Here is a 14,570-nt window from a genome sequence, read left to right as displayed (position 1 = left end):
CGCTTGAACCCAGGAGCTGGAGGTTGCAGTGAGCTGAGATTGCCACTGCACACCAGCCTGGTGACAGAGTGAGACTCTGTCACAAAGAAAAAAGAAAAGAAAAAAAAAACAGCTGGCCGGGCGCGGTGGCTCACACCTGTAATCCCAGCACTTTGGGAGGCCGAGGCGGGCGGATCATGAGGTCAGGAGATCGAGACCACGGTGAAACCCCGTCTCTACTAAAAACACAAAAAATTAGCCGGGTGTGGTGGCGGGTGCCTGTAGTCCCAGCTACTCGGGAGGCTGAGGCAGGAGAATGACGGGAACCCAGGAGGCGGAGCTTGCAGTGAGCTGAGATGGCGCCACTGCACTCCAGCCTGGGCGACAGAGCGAGACTGCGTCTCAAAAAAAAAAAATAAAAAACAGCTGGAGTCCACTGTACACAGGCAATGACTCTCACACATGAAACTCATATTTAGATCTGTGCAATGTTTTGGGTTTTGTTTTTAAATATAATAATGTTTAAACAGATTAAACCAAGTTTTAAAAATAACAGACACATATTACATGAAAGAAATCAAGGAAATGTCTCGGGAAGAAAAAAATCTTTGTGTTAAAATTCCTAAATGTCATTATAGTCATTATATATTGTTCAAAAATAGCAATATTCTGATTAGTTATATGTTTGTTTGAAAATAAAATAATTTGGTAAATTTCCCACATATTTAGTCTAGTACTTAGTCTTAATATAAAGAGCTGGATTTGCCAGCAGAAAACTGTAATTACTTTTTTATGAAGTAAACACACATTATATCACTATCATTGCATGGAAGAGAAAGTGAACAAAAAAAGATTAAGGAATAAAAAAAAGAATATCACTATCATATAACTACATACATTGACAAAGAGACAAACATTTCCCACTGGAGATTAGGAGTTTAGCAGAAGTCTCTGAAAATACTAAAAACTGAAACAAAATTAATAATTGCTTTTTGTTTGTTTGTTTGTTTGCTTGTTTTTTAACTATGTAGTGAATTCTTCTGGTTAAGACTAAGCATCAAAAAGAGAGATCTTCCTGAGAGCAATTATTAAACAATTCCTCTTGACCCACACTTCCAAATTAAGTCTATAGTTCTGGAATATGAAATCATTTTCATTTTAAACATAGTTGATGGAAGGCAACTTTTAAACAGAAAACTGCAGTTTAAAGTTGTCTCAAACTTAGTAGCTACATTTGTAACAAGCAACCACCCACAGCCAGTTGTAAATACAGTCAATCATCAGTGACCATTGGCCTCTCTCACCAACCAATATCAATGTGGGCCACTTGCTTCGGAAAGACAGCCAATTAAACACAAACTCACTCCAATCCACAAGCCTGGGAGTGTTAACCAACCCACAGCAGCCTCACTCAGATAGCCATGTTTCTCCAGATGATGTTAACCCTCTTATGCCGCTGAGAGTCTGCCAATGCTTCAAGTCCGCTCCTCCCGCAACCCTATGTAAGATCAACAGCTGCTCTGTCAGAATACAGAGTGCCTGATGAGCATAGCTCTCTTATAGAAAGCAACACATTCCAACTTGGTCTTTTAACTTCAAATACTGAAGGTTCATAATCAATTGGAAACAATTTTAAGTCCGTTAAATTTACCACCCTTATATTTTAATTTTCTTTATAAATTACCAATGAACTATGTAATTCCTTTGATCCATTTTATCATAAGTACAACTATCATGATTATTAGTAAAAGAATAAATAGCGAGTAACCACAATATTGAGCTTTTCTCTCTAAATGGAAAACTATTAATACAAAGAATGTAGCTTATTACAAAGAGCCAAAAAATCCAAAAACGCATATAATTTCCAGGCAAAAGTGTTAGAATGAACCTATGTGAAACCTTTCTTTTTCTTTTCTTTTTTTTTCTTACCTGAGAATCAATCTAATGTTTAAAACAATACACCGAAGGGTAAACTTCAGTTGCTCATTTAATAAATATTTATTGAGTAGCTACTTATTGCAAGCTAGGCCCTTTTCTAGGCACACAAACATCCTACTCATGGGAGTGAAATAAACACAATAACCATAGATAGATTAGGCAAAATATACAGTGTTAAAGGAGAAAAACTAAAGCAGGAAAATGAAATGTTTACAGGTTTGAGAGGAGGGATAGTGGGAATTCTAGGATGGCCAGAAAAGTCCTTATTGAGAAAGGGGCTTTTAAGTAAAGAACTGAAGGAATGGAAAAAGAAAGCCAGGAGGCTATCTGAGGAAAAGGCATCCCAGACATAGGGAACTGCCCAGTACAGAGGTGTGCCTGGGGTGTTTAAGCAACTGTGATAGATAACGAAGAGCAAGAAGTTTAGTGTAGCTGAAGCACAGCAAAGGGAATAAGAAACAGAAGTTTAAGTGAGAGCGAGAACAGGGCATATTGTGTGTTGCCTTCTAGGTATGAGGAGGAAACCTGACACATACTCAGAGTGAAATGGGAGGCAATCAGATGGATCTGAGCAGAAGAATGACATCATCTGACTTATGTTTTAAGTATGGCCACTGAGTTAAGGATTAATGAAAAGAGGTTTCTTTAAAAAAAAAAAACAGACCAATTAACAGTCTATTACATGCATCTAGAGAGCAGATGGTGGTGGCTTAGAAATGGAAGATATGACTGGCTTCTGGATATATTCTTCAGGTAGTCCTGACAAGATCTGCTGACAGATTAGATGTGAGGTGTCAGAGAGAGAGGGGAGTCAATGACGACACCTTAGTTTCTAGCAGAGCAACTGCAAGAGTTGCCATTAATGCAAGTAGGAAAGACCATGTGAGGGGTAGGTATGAGAAAGAATATCGGTACCCCAATCTTGGACCTGGTAAGTTTGTGATACCCAACAGTTCGTGACCAATCAAACAGAGATGTCAAGTAGGCAGGTTGGTATAGAAGTCTGGAATTAAGGAGAGAGATCTAGGCTGGAGACACGCATTTGGAAATCATTAGCACACACAAGGTAGTAAAAGTCAGGAGAAAGAAGATTGAGGACTGAGTCCTGGGACATATCAGTCCTGGGACATATCAATGTGTAAAAGGTGGGATATGAGAAGAAAGCAAAACAGACTATGACAGATGGACTGGAAAGGCAGGAAGAAAAGCCAGGTGAGTGAGTGAGATCCTGAAAGCCAAGTGAAGACACTGTTATGGAGGAGAGAGTTTTCCATTGGGTCCAATATTGCTGACAGGTTAAATAAAATGAGGTCTAAGAAACAATGTCTAGATTTACAAATCAATGGTAAACTTGAGAACAACAATCTTGGAAGAGTGGTGGGAGTGAAAATTACTGGTATCAGCTCAAGAGTGAATGGACAAGAAATCTGAATCCATGAGTATATACCATTCTTTCAAGGCCAGCATACCTAGGGGCATGACTGTAGATGATCTAATTTTCTTCTTGTTTAGCTGTATTTTTCAATTCTTATATAACTATATACTACATTTTTACCCTTTAAAAGTTTTTTTTAAATCATATCTATATGGCATTTTTGAAATGCCAGATGAAGGTATTAAATAAAAATTCATTAACTTATAAAACCAAAAGACCACTTGAACATTTCTAGATTATATAAGCTGATTGTCATTTTGCTCATGCTTATACATAAAGACCAAGGAAGACTAAAAGTTTCAGGAGAAGTATTTCTTGCTTGATAAAAATCATCTAACTCTAGAATATTTTATACTCATCAAATATACAAAGTAATAGTCAAAATATGGAATTCTATAACAAGAATAAAAGGGGACAAGTGCAGAAAATAATCTTATTTTGTAAATCAAATTTGTCTAAATTATATGAAGCTACTGTTGAAAAATATGGTGTGTTTCCTACTGAAATACATTATCTTTTAAAAGAAAGGATAATGGCATGCATGTAGGGTACCTTTAAAAAGAGGATTCACTGCATAACAGCACCTTGGTTTTAGCACAAGGATCAACAAATTGGTGCTTGTGGAGCAAATCCAGCCCACTGCCTGTTTTCATAAGGAAATTTCCTTGAAATGCAGCCACACTTACGCCCTTTATAATTCACAAGGCCTAAAATATTTACTAACTGGCTCTTTACAAAAAGAGCTGTCCAATTCTTGGTTCAGTAGAGCTAAGATCCTCCGTCGTATTTTAGTAAGTTTTACCCAGTATATTGAAAAGCTGACACGGAACATGAATCCCCATGTGCAATCCCTTGGCAATATTCAGATTAATTTGAGGATCTGGTATTTCAGCACTCACACATTGACAGCAAAAAACAAAAATTTAATAATTAGAATTCTGTTGCTAACAAGGTACAGTGTCAATGTAGCATGTAGCTAGCTTCCTTTTGTAACTCAGCAGATATTACGAGAATTCCAACAAAACTGGCTTAAGATGTGTCATCAAACTAAAGGCTTTAAATAGACTTTAATTGTGAAATAATCAGTGCACTCCTGGTCTAACAACTTCTTTTATTAAAATGAGTGCATGCTACATTATTTTCTGGGTATGACAATTGTACTATTTCCTTATTGCTAAGGATTTAGACTATCTCCAACTTCTTGATATTACAATGCTATAATAAATATCCTTATACATAAGTATATATGCAACATATATAAATATCCTTAACATAAGTATATCATATACACTTAACATTATATATATTTAACCTATTAGCCTATTGTATGTTACATACTACATGTAATCAATGTCCTTAACACATATGTGTATGTGTTTACACAAGTCATATTTTCCTGTAGGATCTTGTCCCAAAAGTGAAGTTGTTAGGTTAAAGAAGTGACATATTTGAAATTTTGATACATGCTACTAAATTACCCTGCAAAAAGGATTCATCAATTTCATTTAACAAGTGTATGAAAACGCCTTTTTCTTCACATTTGCCAATACTTCCTATTTTTTAAATAAAATATCAATATGATTGGAAAACATGGTATCTCATTGTTAGTTTGCATTTTTCTGATAACCAAGGAAGGCTGAATATCCTAGTAAAAGTATAAAATCTGTTCATCCTGAATATTAGCCCAAATTAGGATTCATTTCATAGCACATAATTGTCTCCTGTTTTTTGTTTTTGTTTCTGTTTTTGCTTTTTGTTTTTGAAATGGAGTTTTACTCTTGTTGCCCAGGCTCGAGTGCAATGGCATGATCACGGCTCAACACAACCCCCGCCTCCCAGGTTCAAACGATTCTCTTGCCTCAGCCTCCTGAGTAACTGGGATTACAGGCATGCACCACTACACCTGGCTAATTTTGTATTTTTAGTAGAGATGGGGTTTGTCCATGTTGGTCAGGCTGGTCTTGAACTCCTGACCTCAGGTGATTCACCCGCCTTGGCCTCCCAAATTGCTGGATTACAGGCGTGAGCCACCACACTTGACCAATTGTCTCCTGTTAAACGCTGCTGTAGGCTTACCTGTCATGCTCTCCATTTTCCTTCCTAGGAATCTGCTGATTTAGTCCATCATCATCATTGCCAACAGTAGTACCATCAGTTAGGGTTCCTGATAATTCTGTGCTATTACTTCTGTGCTTCTCCATTTCTTCTTCAACCTTGAGTGAGAGTTTGATGTTCAGGATGATTGTTATTGCTTTATTTAATACAAAGAACTTTTTTCTGTTTTCATTGATTTCATCATCACTTGACTCAGTTTAATTATAATTTTAGTCATTAAAATATTTGGTGCTTACTTTAATTTTATCACATCTGGAACTATCATCATATAATTATAATTATTATAATTTTATCATCAACATTTTTGTAAAGTCAGCTTCATTTCTGTTTCAATGAATGAGACAGAATTTTCCAAAATTTCAACCAGGGCCCTTCTTAATTTTGTGCTTTTATTCCCAACCACCCTTCACTATGTATTATGAATTTTTACCTCATTTGACTGGCACAAACATGGAAATAAGAAGATAAAGACACAAAGCGTGTCTTCTTCTGTCTTTGCCACTTGACTTTCATATTAAACAGCCAGATTGAGAGGATACAACACTGTGGGGTTTCAGGAAAAGAAAGGAAGCTTTCCCTTTTCTGCACTAAGCTATTCTTTTCCCCCACTAACTTTTGTCTTTTTTTTTTTTTTCATTTGAATCCTGGGATATCAAAAAGGTGAAGGTGCTTACTGAAATACAAGTCTGCCACAACACAAAAAGCAGAGTGAAACTGCTGAGCTAGGGTGGAATTCTGGAAATGAGATGCTTCCCAAATTTCACATTCAATAGCCATAAAAGTTTATAGCTGGAGGATATACAGTATAAGAATCTACTTTAGCTCACTCTCTATTGATAACTGGGCTAAAGCCAAAAAAGATTAAAATGATTGATCCAAAGCCCCTAAAGTGCCATTACCTAGCATTTTGTGGCACCAAAAGAGACAGTACAATTCCATAATGCTGAATCAGACAAATTCAGCAAATTAATCAGATAGGTTAAAAGTGTGACTTGGGTAAAATAATTTAATGCCTTAGCGGAGGGTGGGAGGCCTGCCCTAATCAATGTAGAAGACTCAGCTTTCTACTTTGGCATCATATACTAAGTGTTTGGCTGAGCATTTATGCTACTTACATGGAAAAAATATATATGCCAAAACTTACTGTACTTTATTAAGCAACATAACATAAAGGTCTGATTCAACAGAAACAGTGGAGAGTAGTTATATTAACAAATATATTAAAGTGTATATACTTGTTGTTGAAAAATATTTAAAGTGGTCATGATGCAATTCTAAGTTCCAGCAGTTTGAGTTAAACAGATAAACCTGAAAAGCACAATAAACAGATTCATTGGCCAGGAATATTTGCTGCAGCTCTCAGGGCTGGATACTTTTTTTTTCTTTTCTTTTTTTTTTTTAGTAAGAGATGAGGTCTCACTATGTTGCCCAGGCTGGAATGCAGTAGCTATTCACAGGCATGATCCCACTACTGATCAGCACAGGAGTTACTTATGACCTGCTCCATTTCCGACCTGGGCTGGTTCACCCTTCCTTAGCAAATCTGGTGGTGCCCCGCTCCCAGGAGGTCACCATATTGATGCCGAACTTAGTGTGAACACCTGATCGGCATAGCACACTATGGCCCAGAATGCCTGGCCTCAAATGGTCCTCCTGCCTTAGGCTCCCTAGTAGCTGAGACTACAGGTGTTTGTCACCACGCCTGATAGATATATTTTTATATCTCTTCTTAGTCATTGCTTCCTTTCTACTGTATTCCCATCTTATTGTTAGACACAACTCATCTTTAAGTCGGTAAAAGGAAAAAGCCCTCAAGCTCATCACATTTCCTTTAGCGATTTTCTTGACGCCTCTCCTGGTTCTGAAGGTCACATGATATATGGCTAAATGAGTTTCACAATCCATACGCCACTTGGAAGACTGACAGAGAGACTTAGGTCAATTAAGAAACAAAGATTATGAGAAAGTTTTCCTAAACTCCTATTACTTAGAAATCATCTGTTTCTACACACAATTACAGATTTAGACAACCAAACTGTATGCTTTTCATACGCTTTTCCTAAGTGGAAAATCAGAATGGACCAGATAATTGAGAGAAAAAACAAAGAGTGGCAGCAAGTAAAACCCTACCTCTTTATGAAGTTGAACATTTTCTTTCTTCAAAGCCAGGAACTCTTCTTCTAATGTGTTGACCTCATTCTTAAACTTTTGCATGTCTTGCTGTAATTCTTCACGTAGATATACTTCTGATGTTCTGTCAGAATCTGGTGGTAAAGAACTCAGATTTTCTAATTTAGGTTTCAGGCCTTTATAGTTATTTGTACTGCCACTGTCACTATTTTGGTTCATATTTTTTGTCATTTGCAAATCAAACTCTTGGTCTTCTTTCATTTCAACCGTAACCACTTCTGGGTTCCTTGCTTTCTTAGTGCTTGCATCATTATGAAAGTTCTTATCTGTACTAAAAATATGTCCAATGCCTGGTTTGTTATCATTGTCGCAGTCTAATTTATTTTCATGTAAATGAAGCTTAGAAGATGACTGGCAAACATGTTCTTGGGACCCAGAGTATGGATGATAGTATGGATGGATGATATTTTTGAGACTGGGTTCTTTTTGTTCAGGAAATGTCTCGAATACCACTGAGACAGATATTTCAGATGCATCTTCTTCCTCACAACCAGGTATGTTATTTGTCAAATTAAAGGGAATATCCTTCACATCTGTTCCTCTTGTAGAGTTATCAAGTAGTGGCTCTTCCTCAGGACAAGCCGGAATTTTGTATTTTTCATAAATTTCACCAAACCTCTGCTTTAACTCATTTATGATGAGTTTTAATTGGTTTTTCCACTCTAATTTGCCTTGTTCAATCCACATTTCCTCAGATTTTTGCACATGAGGAAGTACTGGATATATAGGTATATCCTCTCTATCACAATCCTTAGCCATTTCTGGTTCTTGAGACGTTTTCTGCAGATGCAAAAGTGGAAGATTAATTTGCTTGTTTTGTTTCTTGGGTGTCTTCTCTGTTGGGCTACATGTTTTAAAAATAGCTTTGTCCTTAAATAACAGGTATGAACAAGGAAAAATTCACAAATAATTAAAATGAAAATTTAACTGTTAAACTTCTTCATCTAGGTTTAGCTACTCCCAAATCACTGGCTTGTAACTAAGAAGTTTAAAAAAATTGTCTTAGCTGAAAGGAGGAGAAAAATATGAACCAGCAAACTTAACTTTGTCACTGTTTGTTTGGAATAAACTTAATTCATTATGTGTTAAATCTACCAAAAATGAATTAGCAGATGATTTCTAGTGTTACAAAGGCTTCCTCACTTGGAAAGTGAGCCCCTACAGTACATGTAAGTACTACATATTACTACATGTAAGTACTATATATTACTACATGTAAGTTCTATAGATTACTAACTGGAGGGTAGGCAATCTTCAAATTATTAGGAGCCCGAATCAACAGCAATCAGAAAGAAAAGCAAATTCTTAAATTTTAATTCAAATTATATACTGTAACATCATAGGGTTATATATCTAGACTACCTTCTTCAGTTCAGTTCTAATATATACTACGGTCCCCTAATAACACTAACTAAAACTTTAAAGATAATTCTTACTAAGTTTCTGCATCTAAAAAGTTAGAAATTTATTGTTTGTACCCTAACACCAAAGATCCCATTCTGCAAGGTATGATTCCCTTAATAGGCAGTTGGGTTGATTTCATAACCCCACTCTCACTGAATGTAGACCGTGAAGTCAATGAAAGGCCACATCTTTAACCTAGGCATTAGTAACTGGCAATATAAACTGCAGAATTTGAGCCACTGGCCGTGATTACTCTTATACCATGAATCCAACTCAGTGGCCATCACTGTTAAATTGTTCATAATTTCTGTTGCTTAATAATATAAGTCAATAATTGACATTACCTTCTTTATCCCGTAAGAATATTCTAAGAATGGAAGAGCAAACAAAATTCTGGAATGTTTGCCTCTACTCCAAGGGTAAAGATTAACTATAAGTTATGATAGATTCTAACAATATTGTGTTTTATAACTAGTTTAAATGTATTTAAAATTAAATATTAAGTAAGGATCTATTGACTCTCAAAGGCTAGTCTGAGAGGTAATTTCATTTGGGCTAGCTTATATTATTAAAGCCAAGAAAAGAGTATTAAACCAGAAATTTAGATTTTAGTTTAAATGTTTCCACACCTGTGGCTGCTTATTTTCGCATCCTTTAAGTCTTTCTTGCTCTTCCTCTGATGTCAGCTCCAAGTCTTGTTCTGCTGCAAAATCCAAACATTCAGTTAAACTACTTAGAACAGTTAGATAAAAGACATAGTCTTTATAAAAATAGATTTTAAATTACATTTCATTTTATTTCATAAATTGAGAGTTTAAATGAAGCTTGATCTTTAGTGGAACACTTACTTCTTTAAGAAATACTTCTAATTCTCCAAAACTTCAACAAACCACTTTCTGGGAGACACTAGATGCCACCAGGTTAAAGAAATACAATCATGTTGAAGATTCACTCACAGATTCATCCACCCAACATCAATGAACAAAGCCATCACAAACAAAACAAAATTTTGGAATGCAGTAGCAATATTATCAGGCAATGCTGCATACTGTTCTCCACTTCATAATAGTACCTCATTAATGATTTCCAAAATGACTGTGGACACCTTTATTGGTGTACAACCTCTTCCTAACATCTGAAATGGTTCCCTGTATTATTCTGACAAATGTATTAATATTTTCATCTTTTAAAACAGACTGCTAAAAATAAATAAATAAAATACATAAAATAAAAAACAGACTGCTAGGTGAAGTTGACCCTCATCCTCATCTTTCCCCAGGTAAACAGGTATCTAGGTATCTCCTTCCTTAGGGCTGCCCTAGAACTTTACTGATTTTTCTACTGCATCTCCACCACCCAAACTGTCAATTATTGCTTTACATGTCTATTCCCTTTGCTCCTTGACTGTAGGGAACAATCTTGAAAATCATCTTTGTACAAAGAGTCATTATCTATTTTACTCAGCAATTATGTATTGAGTCTTGCTATGTGCTAGGCACTAGGATTTAAAGAGTGAAAAGAAAGCATGTCAGAGATGACTTTTCTAGAGATCCTGCCTGAGCTGAGGCTTAAAGAGTGAGGCTAGCCTAATTAGAAGGGGTAGGGGACAGGAAAGAGTGAGAGCATGACAGGCAGCAACAAAAGGCAGAAAGAGGCCTGAAAGAGTATATGTGTTTGCCTGCAATCGAAGGATGGGTCAGCAGGACAGGACCAGCAGTTCAGTAAGGCCAGAGAAAGGGCACACGGGGGAAAGGGCTAAAGATGGAGAGCTGAGCAGAAGTCACATTATGAAAGCCTTATGTATAATTTTAAGATGCTTGGACATTAATGTTCTCAAGAGTGGTCCCTGGTCTTATTTGCATTGGTGATAGAACACTGTCAATGCCAAAACCAACATCCCTAGTGAACACATTTATTAACGCAAGGTGGTAGCTCATGTGGACACAGCCAAGGAGATACTATGCAGCAAATTCTCAATAAGTCTCATTAATTACTGACTTGGAAAGTCAATTCTATAATACATAAAGTCATAGAAATGATGGGAAGTCACTTAATATTTGCTTTTGGAAGGTGTTTTTTCGTTTTTGTTTTTGTTTTTTGAGACGGAGTCTTCCTCTATTGCCCAGGTTGGAGTGCAGTGGCGCAATCTCGGCTCACTGCAACCTCCACCTTCTGGGTTCCAGCGATTCTCCTGCTTCAGCCTCCTGAGTAGCTGGGACTACAAGCGTTCACCACCATGCCCGGCTAGTTTTTTTTGTATTTTTAGTAGAGATGGGGTTTCACCATATTGGCCAGGCTGGTCTCGAACTACTGACCTCGTGATCCACCCACCTCGGCCTCCTAAAGTGCTGAGATTACAGGTGTGGGAAGGTGTCTTTTAAATTATAGTGCATATAGTTATAACTAACAGCTGTGAATTCAGAGCTGTAAAAATAAAGCAAAGAAACCACATTGTGTTTGAGTCAGCAATCTTTAGGTCTCTACTAAGTTATCCTAATACAATCCTATGTTAGTCCCTAAACATACTTAGTCCCTATATTCTAAATATAATCCTACTTCCTAAAGAAAATCATGCTTTCCCCTAATTCTCTGTTATCTAGATGTTGCTTTGGTTAAAGGAAGAACACAAATATCCTGCCAAAAGGTATTCTGTTCAGTGCAAAAGGTGAGTAAACACAAAGCACATTTTACCAGAAAAAGTTTTTTTAAGTCAGAACTATAGATCTATGCAGCCAAGCAGAGGCACTCTAGGACTGAATTCTCTATGCTTCTTTGTTACCTTCTTTGCTCTCTTTGTTTTCTGGTAGCTGTGATTGGCACAGGTCATGGAGAGTATCATTCCCTGAGAAAAGTACAACTCCAGTGTCCATCTTTTCAGTTCTGTTAAGTTCATCTGTCCCAGTTCTTTGGTTGCTGACTGATTTTCAGGCATTGATGGTGATACAGATGGACATTTATCATCAACTTTCAGATTCTTGGATCTCTGACAAGTCTCATCACTAAGGGTCAAATTAGTAGGATGCCAATCTGAAAAATCCGAAAATGAAGTTTTCATTTTTAGGATGTAAATAACACAATAATTTGACTAACTTGTATACATGCTTTCTTCACAGAAACAGTCCCACATCCTGCTCTCTCCCACAACACACTATGCATTCAGGCTTATTATATTTTACATGTCCTATGCTTACAATTCATTCAGGTAAGTTTAATTAACTATCATCTCTCACTTTTCTACATTTTTACTGTTTACTATTACTTACTTTTATTCACTCAGCAGTCTCTATTACATATTTTGCTTTCCATTAAGATTCTTCGTGGATATACATTTTTTAAAACAGAATTTATGTCTAACCACTTTAAGCTTAAATATACATGACAGCATTGTATGTATGTATTGTAGAGACATAGGATTTACAAAAACTCATAATAAATATACTTTTAAAACTATTTTAATTATAATGAGATGGTCTTTCCTCAATGCACCACTATCTTCAGAATTTCCTTTCAAATACTTGGATAAACTTCATACATTTATTTGCAAAATAAGAGCCGTAAGGGCTCTAACTGTTCCCATGTGAGAACAGGATTAGTCTAGGACCACACTAGATCCAAATAGCACACAGTGCCACGAGACAGGAAAGGAATACATAACAAAAATATTTTCCTTTTTACTATATAAACAAAATTGTTGGGATTTAAATTTTTTTTTTTTATTTTTTGAGACGGAGTCTCGCTCTGTCACCCAGGCTGGAGTGCAATGGCGCAATCTCGGCTCACTGCAAGCTCCACCTCCCGGGTTCACGCCATTCTCCTGCCTCAGCCTCCTGAGTAGCTGGGGCTACAGGCGCCTGCCACTACGCCCGGCTAATTTTTTTTTATTTTTAGTAGAGACGGGGTTTCACCGCGTTAGCCAGGATGGTCTCAATCTCCTGACCTCATGATCCGCCTGCCTTGGCCTCCCAAAGTGCTGGGATTACAGGCATGAGCCACCGTGCCCGGCCTGAGATTTAAATTTTTTGAGACAACTGAAAGAAACAAGCCAAAAACACATAAGTGAAACTTTAAAGTCCATTTCATCATAAAGGGTACATTTATCCACAACCACATATGTGGTTTAAAATGTTGACTCTCAATTATGATCTGAGAATCCCTGGAGTTCAAGATCCAGATGAGGGGCCAAGACATCAAATAATACAAAATGTTATTTGCCATTTTCACTCTCATTCTGTTTCACGTGTACAGTGGAGCTTTTCATAGACATGGTGTGTCATAACATCATAGCTCTAATGGTGAATGGGTCATAGTTCTAAAGGCTATTGGAATGTATGGCTGTGCATGCTTGTTTTTTTTTTTTGTTCGTTTGTTTGTTTTTTGAGATGGAGCCTCACTCTGTCACCCAGCCCGGAGTGCAGTGGCGCGATCTCGGCTCACTGCAAGCTCCGCCTGCCGGGTTCACGCCATTCTCTGCCTCAGCCTCCCGAGTAGCTGGGACTACCGGCGCCCTCCACCACGCCCGGCTAATTTTTTGTATTTTTAGTAGAGACGGGGTTTCACCGTGTTAGCCAGGATGGTCTCGATCTCCTGACCTCGTGATCCGCCTGCCTCGGCCTCCCAAAGTGCTGGCATTACAGGCGTGAGCCACCACGTCTGGCCGCATGCTTGTTTTTAAAATATTTTAGTTTTTATTTCTAAAATAGTAAATATCAAAAGACACAACCGACTTAAATAAAAGCTCTTCGGAATTTGCAATAATTTTTCTTTATTTTAATTATTTATTTATCATTATGAAGAGAGTTTGAGATCCAGTCATTTGATAGAAAACCAGAGCTTCCTGTGTCAATAAGGACTGACCTCAAAAATGTAATGTGACCAGACAAAAGAAAGTTGCAAAATATGTAGAGTGTAAAACAATTTATATACAATTTTAGGACATGAAAACAAATTCTACATATTATTTATGACCATACACATATGTAATAAAATGTTTTAAAAGGGAATGGACATAATAAATTCTTAATTCAGGGTGTTGGTTACCTCTAGGCAATAATATTTAATCATATAAAACGAACCCCAGGCCAAAAAGTTTCAGAATCAATGTTTTAAAAGACTGTGTCCACCATATAGTTATTAAGGGTAATTAATTGCTTTCTTCATTTTTGATAATCAAAACACACACACACATGATTTGCTGACCAGAATATCTGACTGGCTTAAAATCATCAGTATAGCCACACTATGATGAAATAATTAAACTTAAAGCACAACATATTGGCAAGTAAAGTTTGTCTTATCTGATAAGTTTTGGTGCTGCACGTTCACCTTATATTCTTCCCACCTTTCTAATACCCCACTCTTCTTTTGAAGTATTATCTCATTTTACCACCCTCCATCATATCCACTTGCTTCTTTTCCCTTCATTTACTCTCTATACTCTCTGCCTTCAACATTCTTTATTCCCCCTTTTACTCTTATCCTCTTCCTTCTATCCTGACATTGCATATCTAGG

The 14,570-nt window shown here is 36.9% G+C and overlaps 1 protein-coding gene across 1 annotated transcript; it reads right to left on the bottom strand.

Annotated features, from left to right (window-relative positions):
* Nucleotides 1-5,408: 5,408 nt before the first annotated feature.
* LOC746473 (putative coiled-coil domain-containing protein 144B) lies at nt 5,409-12,183 on the bottom strand. The gene is given in 5 exon segments (XM_024353522.3): nt 5,409-5,565; nt 7,598-8,437; nt 9,691-9,764; nt 11,841-11,939; nt 11,942-12,183. Coding segments are annotated over 5 exon segments (1,329 nt in total). The 5' UTR covers nt 12,117-12,183; the 3' UTR covers nt 5,409-5,424.
* Nucleotides 12,184-14,570: the final 2,387 nt, after the last annotated feature.

The sequence above is a fragment of the Pan troglodytes genome, chromosome 19, assembly GCF_028858775.2.
Source record: "Pan troglodytes isolate AG18354 chromosome 19, NHGRI_mPanTro3-v2.0_pri, whole genome shotgun sequence".
Taxonomy (NCBI): domain Eukaryota; kingdom Metazoa; phylum Chordata; class Mammalia; order Primates; family Hominidae; genus Pan; species Pan troglodytes.
Note: the sequence above shows the minus strand (reverse complement) of the source record. Positions and strands in the feature narration are given on the sequence as shown.